This window comes from Leishmania donovani, chromosome 11, assembly GCF_000227135.1.
Source record: "Leishmania donovani BPK282A1 complete genome, chromosome 11".
Classification (NCBI taxonomy): domain Eukaryota; phylum Euglenozoa; class Kinetoplastea; order Trypanosomatida; family Trypanosomatidae; genus Leishmania; species Leishmania donovani.
Genome location: NC_018238.1, coordinates 465377 through 472876, shown reverse-complemented (window position 1 = coordinate 472876; position 7500 = coordinate 465377). Strand labels below are relative to the sequence as shown.

The following is a 7500-nucleotide window of genomic DNA, read 5'->3' as shown; positions in this document are numbered from 1 at the left end:
GTTGTACATGCCGCCCTGGTAATCACTGCGGTTTGCGTAGCCGCTCTGGTAGTTGATACCAAGGCCGGCTTGCGGTGGGTAATAGCCGCCACCGCCATACTGCTGCGGCGGAGGGTAGTACCCGCCGGCTTCTTGGTTGTTGTAGCTGTTCATGTACGCGCCGCCGTCTGGGGTGTAGGACGGCGCGTTGGAGTTGAAGTTCCCCGTCGGTTGCTGCCAGGACATCTTCGATGAAGGATGGGGTGTATTGTGTGTCTGTTGCTGGTTTTGCCGTTGTTGTTGTTGTTTTGTGTTTCGCCTCGATGGCGCTGCGGAGATGTGGGCCTGTGGCTGCACCACCTCACAAAAGGAGTCTGATAGTAACGGGGCAAGAGAGCGTGCTGAGGGAGGGGGTGTGCTCAGCGCATGTGAGGCGAGTGTCCTCGTTCGGTTGTGTGGCGTTATATGTGCGTGTATCCAGAGATACCGCACCAACAACGCGGACAGAAAGACCGGAGATAGGGTAACAGGGTGGGGACACCGGGAAGAAGCTCGTGGAGTCCGTCACCAGCAACGGCAAACACAAAAAAAAAAAACGAGTGAAAACATCCAAGCGAAGGCGTTTATGTGTGAATGGGGGGAAGGGGGAGGCGGCAGAGAGGGAGAGGATGGGAAAGAAGCGGGGATGATAAGATGTAAACCTATATATATATATATATGCACATGTGCATACGTAGAACCAGAGCATGCGCGAAAAAAAAAGGCATAATCGCTCAAAGGACGACGGAAGGGCAACAACCAGACAGACAGAGACGGTAGTGCAGAGGGAGGCGCAGCGCAGCGCCTCACCGCTCTACAGAACAGTACGCAGCATGTGCCCACGCCGCTAACACAAGAAGCAGGAACAGCGTCGGAGAGGTTGGCCAAGGTTCAAAACAGTGCGAGGTCTCGCATAGGCACCCGTACACCAACACCAGGGCTGAAAATGGCCCCGATCAAGCGCAGCTGCCTCTCTGCTTTTACGACATACGTTCCAACCTCTCAAAGGCAGGCGAATGATACCGTGATGGCCGCCTGATACGACATCCTTGCCGCCTGTCACTCAGTGATGTAGCCCCCCCCCTCCCTCTCCCTACTACCGTGTTGGTTTCATTTTTTCCTTTCTGTTTGCTTCTTGTTGCTAAAGCCACCACCTGCCCAAAACGAGGAAAAACGCCTGTGTGCGCGCAGTCCACACAGCTGCCCGTGAAAGCGACCGCACCGTGGGTGGGGGCGTAGGTGGACCGCCGGTGACGGGCACGGCGCGCAAAATGACGACACACACACACATACACAATACACTGCTGCAGCCAGTGGCAGAAACGCGGGCATCGATGGAGAAGGAAGAAAGAGGGGGGCGGGTGCGGGATATGAAACCAACATCCAACGCGCAGCGAGTACACCCGAGCACACAGAAACGCGCACGCCAACCTCCAAAAACAGCGCGACAACGGCAAAGAATAATCGCCACCGAGGAGCGACGAAACAAGCGAAGAAAGGAAAGAAGGAGGGAAAGAGCGCTGATGAGACCCGTCACATCGAGCCGTTGGGGGGAGGGGGAGGGAGAGCGTGTGAGATCGCAGCAGCACGACACACCCTCAGCTAAGCGCAAAGGTCAAGCAGCAAACGACAAAAGACAACAACACGCAAGCGTCGTCAGGCCGCAACACCTCCGCGCATCGATCTCTTCCACAAAGTTTGGAGAGGTGTCACGCACGCGCACACATAAGCCGACGCGCAGGCACGCGTTACTTTTTTTTCTTCCTTTTGCCCTGCTGAGCTACAGGTTTCGCCCATGCACACTGGGCGACAGGGCTCTCTCGCTGAGCGCGACACGTGCATACCAAAACACAGATCGAGAACGAAACGACTCCAAAAAAAAACGAAATGGATAGCTCTTAACGCGGCACCATCACCACCACCACCACCCACGAAAGCCCAAAAAGATACATAGGCACAGATACATGTATATATGCATCGACGGAGAGAAAAGCCTTCCGTGCGCATGAACGATGCAGCCCATAAGGCTCATGTGCATGCGCACACCGTCACGCACGTGCACACACAACACGCATGCGACAGACAGAGAGGCGGGGGAAAATGAGCACTGATAATGGGAAAAAAAACAAAGAAGAGGGCCTGAGAGACAGTGAGGCGAGGGAGCACACATCAACACGCCGAGTCACACGGAGAGCGCAAGCCCAGACACACGCACACACACGCACACACAGACATCGAGCACAGCGTATTAGCGCTCCACGCGCTGAGCAGCTGTGCAGCGATCAAGTGCGCGCGTAGGCTTGTCTGTGTTTGAGCTTGTGCGGTTGCCGTCAGAGCAGAGAAGGATAAGACGGCCGCAGGTATGAGAAGTCCGGAGACGGCAGAAAAAGAGCTCTGCAGCCACAGAGCGTTCTTCGCCTTCCTCCCTCGCACGCCCCCGCCCCCCCCCCCACAAAAAAAAACACGTGACTCTTCCGCCCGAGTTCAGCCTTCTCCAGAGCGCGTACATACTCATACGCGCTGCAGCCTCCTCGTCAACAGCTGTAAATACGCCGACACTGCACGACAAAGGCACAGACTTGCCGCATATAAAACGCAGAGGCAGGAGGAGTGGGGGCGGCGTGGTAAGACGAGCCGGCGCGCTGCTCACAGATAGGAAAGGTTCGCGAAGGCCTGAACGGCACCCGCGTACCGCTGCGCCAACTGCGTCCACGCCTGAGTCGCGCTCGGCGTGCCGGCGTTCGCGCAAAAGTGTACCAACATGTGCACGAGCTCCTCCGGCAGCATCCCTTGCTGCAGCTGGCGAATCACCTCCACCGCCGCCTGCTCCACCGCCGTGCGCCGGCGTGGGTCCGCGATGGCGGGGATGATCTGCTGCAGACGCTGCACCAGCTGACCGTGCAGCGGGGACGCGAACTGGGCAGGACTCACGGAAGCGAGCAAGGAGGCTGGGTACTCGGCGCCGGAAGCCGATGACTGAGGCGGCGGTGGCGGTGCGCTGCCCATCGCGGGCCGCGGAAGGACAGGCGGCGGGGGCTGCGGCTTCATCATCGATGGCGCACCTCCGCCGAAAACGGCGTCTGAGCGCTGCGACGGTGGTGGTGGCCCTTTTTGGTAGGGTGACGACTGTGTCGCTGGCGGCTGTGTCGGTGGGGCCGTCACGCTGTACAACGACCCCGGCTGCGATGACGCCTGGGAGGCCATAGCGCCGGAAGACGACGGCGGTCCCGGCGGAGGAGGTGCAGCGGCGACTGGGGCGGCGCCAGTGGTCGGCGTTCGCATCGATGAGTAGGAAGAAACTGGGTGCGGCATAAGTCGCGGCTTCGGCTGGCCGACAACTCCGTTCGGTGCAGCCGGGAGCGGGTTTGTGCGGCTGGGCGGGAGTGCGCTCGGGGAGAACGGGCTGGTGTCCGATGCACTCATCCCCATCGAGGCACCGCCAGCGGGCGGTGCGTGCGGCCCGATCGGCGACGCCGCTACAGGAGCACCGTTCACGCTATTGCTCACCGGTGTCGCGTTGCCGTACACAGACGGCCCGTGCGACGGCGGTGGTGGCGCGGCACCGGCACCAGGCATCAGTGGCGGTCGCAGAGGCGCGCTACCACCCGGTGGTGGCGGGAGTCCGCCGGTGGCTGATTTGTGGAGAAGAAGGCTTGGTGGGTGCTGAGGCTGCTGTGGCGGCTGCGAAGCAGCCGCCGGTGAACCCATGGGCGGCATGTAGCCAGCGGCTGGCAGGTAGCCAGACTGCGGCGGCTGCGGTTGCCCTGGTATCGCCATGGGGTTCACGTGGTACTGCGTCTGTGGCGGCATTGCCGGTGGCTGCGGAGTGCCGTGGCTCGGCATCGGTGGCCGCTCCAGCTGATGCTGCTGCTGCGGGGCTATCGGTTGTGCCTGTGCCTGCGCCTGCTTCTGCTCCTGCAGCTCCCGCACTCGTCGCTCTTCCGCAGCGGCCAGGAACGCTTGACATGCCGGGCTCTGCGCGTCAGACACCGGCGCCGGCACGTACGGTGCACCGTTCTCGGGCTGGGCAAGATTAAAGAGGTATTTCATGCGATCGACAAGCACCGTGGCCGTGTGATCACCGAGGCGGGCGGCACGCTGTAGGTACCGCACCGCCTCCTTCGGATGCCCATCAGTCAGCAGCTTCACGCCGTACTCGCACATGCAGTGCGCCAGGTACTCGCCGCTCGCCGCGCGCTGCGTGGTCTCCTCTAGCAGAATTGTATCCTGCACAACTTCACGCGAGGGGCGGTTCTCGAGGCGCCAGAGGTCCACCACAGCGTCCACGTTGCGTGCGCAAACGTAGCAGTGGTAGGAGCCCTCATAGTTCTGCTGGCCGCGCAGCGCGTCACCGAGCAGATTGCACGCGTCGGCGAAGCCGTCGCCCACGACGAACGCCACAATCGCAGAAAGCACCTCCTTCCACGGCACGTTGGCCTGAATAAGAGGGCGGAAATCACCGGAGGCGATGGCACCAGCGTAGAGCACATGCCTCTTTTGCGGGCTGACGGCGGCGACATGCGCGATGTAGCGCTGGTGCACCTTGCGCACCATCTCCCCGCCGCTGAGGAAGGCGATGGCAAACGCGTCGTCGAAGCAATGCTCGTCCATGCACAGGTCCACGGCCTCCTCGATCTTGCCGCTCACGATGAGCTCCGAGGTGCGGTCCTCGTACCTCTTCTGGTTCTCGTGCGAGATGGCGGTGAATGGGTCATCGTCCTCCTCGCCCGGCCTCCCGGAGCCAGCGCCCGCGCCGCCTTTCTCGGAGGCGACGCCCTCGTTGAGGAAGTCAAGTATGGGTTGGCGCGAGTTCTGCGCGCTGGAGAAGGCCGCAAGGAGCTCATGATGGGTGTCGCGCAGCCACTGCGTCCGCTCCGGCGACCCGCGCGGGAACTCGGCCAGCCGCTCGAACATGCGCTGGTCCTCCGTCGTGTGCGGGCTCATTGGCACGCAGTTCAGGCTCGACAGCACAATGTCATGCTCGGTGCCAGGGGCGAGGGAGGCAACGGCGAGGGACATGTTGACCGAGGCGCCGCACGGTTTGTTGAGCCACTTGGGCACCGCACCGAGCTTGTCGCCACCGGTGCTGGAGACGTCCTGCGCCGTCGACACGCATAGAAGCGGTGCAAAAGACGACGTCGCGATGACGGCCGGCAGTACCGGGCACCACTGCACGTCGACGAGGTACTGCCCCATTGGCTGTAGCTCACCCAGCTTCTTGCCAGTGTTCGGGTCCCACCACATGGTGCGGCCATCACCGCCGCATGATGCCACCATCGACGACTCCTGCTCGCTCCAAGCGAGGCCGGTGATTCCGCCGGTATGTCCGCTCATCTCGCGCAGCGGCACCACCCCGGTGCGAAGGTCCCACACCTGCAACACTGGATGTCCGTCGTCGAGTCCAACAACGAGCTGCGTCGCAGCCGTCGGGTTCCAAGCGATGGCGGTGATCTGTGCCCCGTGTGATGCCTTGGACACGTTCAGCGCCGTCACGCGGGTGGCCATCTTCAGGTTCCACACGTTCACCACGCCGTTCACGGTGGCTGTGGCAAAGATGTGGGCGTATTTGGGGTGCCACTGAAGGTGGACAATGGCGCCGCTGTTCGGCACGTTCGAGATGACAGACACCTTCGTTGGCGCACACACACCGCCGGTGGCGCCATCCTGCAGCGTCCACACGCGCCACACGCCATCGTCGGCGCCGGTGGCGAAAAAGTGCGGCTTCGAAGGGTTGAAGTGGAAACCGCGCACGGCCGAGCCCGCGTGCTCGCGCACCATCCACAGCAGTCCGCGCGGGTGATCACTCACCTCCTCGCCGCCGCCATTCGGGCCGGCGGCGAGCACCTCTGCAGCGGAGAAGATGTATACACAGCCGTTGCCGCACGAGACACCGATGATGCCCTGCGGCCCGGCGTACGGAGACCAGTCGACGCGATGTGCGCGATCCGGCAGCCGCACACGCCCGACAACAGGCAGCTCCGTGTCGTCCGTCACCTTCACGTCCACGAGGCGAATCTCAAGAAAGGCGTCGCTGCTGAAGTTCTCGTCCATGGCACCGCTGTAAGACGCGGTGGCGAGGAGGGGCGGGTTGCCCAACACCGCCGGCGACCACGCAAACGCGCAGCATAGCGCCGTGTTCTTCAGTCGCATCAGGGCTTTTCAGCAACGAGTGTGCGGCCTCCTGTGCGTGACTGCGAGTATGTACGTGTGTGTGTGTGTGCTCTCGTCAGTGCCTCGTCGCTTGATATCACGCGAAAAGCCACAGAAGCGACGAAAAAAAAAAAGAGATGAGAGATGAAGTGTCCCTTTATGTCCAGCTACGCCTCGCTCCACCGGACGACAGCGCCGACCGCCTCCGCTTCCTATCAAGCAAACCTAAACGCGTGAGAGACGCCAGCAGCAGCCACCACCGCAGCGACGGCGCACACACACACTCACAGAGAAAGAGAGACTGAGTGAGGGAGAGGCAGGGTAGAGGAGGAGGAGCAATGGCCGAAGCGCTCGCCAGAAATAACAGAAGTCAAGCAAGGAACAGAAAAAAAACGGTAGAGAGACTTTACCAGGCGACTCAAACAACACAAGAGGAGACGAGGAGAACAATAAGCCAACCCTGCAACGAGGACTGTGCCGATGCTCAGAAGAACGTATGCGCGAGCAGAAGACGCGCGCACACGAATTTATGTGTGTGCGCGTGTTTCAGCCGGTGATGCGTGACGCGTCGCACAAGAGGATAGAGTTGGGTGCGGTGTTCACGTAGAACGGCGCCGCCATTTGTAGGGCGTCGGCATCCGACATCCAAAGGCCGCCACAGAGGCGTCGCGCGAGCGACCGTCCCGTCAGTGAAGAGCGGCATGCGGGCATCCAAAAACCAAAGAAAGAGCACAAACACCGACAAGGGAGACGAGAAGAAAGTGAGAGAGAGGCACGACAAGCACATAGCCAAGAAACAGTCCGCACCGGCGAGTGCAAGAGTGCCGGCGACGCGCATGGGCACCCAACAGCAGCATCGATCGGTTTGATGGCAGAGCACGGCAAGCAGTCCTTTCCTTGCCCCACCCCTCCTCTCAGCTTCGCATCAGCGGCTGCCCTAAGACGTCACGTGAAGGAGGCGATTACCCACCAACGAAGTCCCTCCTGCATCACTACATGCCCCGGCACCTCACCCACGCCGACCCTCATCGCATCGCTCACAGCAACGACGCAGCACCTACGACGGAGCTTGGGAGTACCAACAAGAGGAGCGCAGGTGGAGGCGCGGCGTCGGCGCCACTCGGACACACGCGCACAATGCCATCGGACTCGACACAGCTGCCGCCTCCCCATCCTTGCGATGACGGCAGCGCACGCTGCAGTCTGGGCAGGAGGGTGTCCGAGCCCGCTCGCCCTCGCGCTCGCATACATATTTTTTTTTTTCTTGCGGCTTCGCCTCAACTCACATCGCGCCTGTCTCCGTCACTCGCAGCCGACGGCGATGCCACGCAC

At 61.5% G+C, this 7500-nt stretch overlaps 2 protein-coding genes across 3 annotated transcripts in view; both read right to left on the bottom strand.

The window, feature by feature from the left end:
- LDBPK_111160 (eukaryotic release factor 3, putative) overlaps positions 1–225 on the bottom strand; it is a gene marked incomplete at both ends in the record, with an annotated part of 2268 nt that extends 2043 nt beyond the window's left edge. Inside the window, one exon of the mRNA XM_003859043.1 lies at positions 1–225. This exon is cut by the window's left edge and continues 2043 nt beyond it. Within this exon, the coding sequence (XP_003859091.1) occupies positions 1–225 (225 nt within the window).
- Positions 226–2664: 2439 nt separating this feature from the next.
- LDBPK_111140 (protein transport protein Sec31, putative) lies at positions 2665–6168 on the bottom strand (the record flags this gene model as incomplete). Of its 2 annotated transcripts, none has more annotated exons than XM_024473452.1 (1): positions 2665–6168. In XM_024473452.1, the coding sequence occupies one exon, from the start codon at positions 6166–6168 to the stop codon at positions 2665–2667; it is 3504 nt and encodes a 1167-aa protein (XP_024329224.1). Both variants share the same exon structure in this region, with proteins under 2 accessions (XP_024329224.1, XP_003859089.1).
- Positions 6169–7500: the final 1332 nt, after the last annotated feature.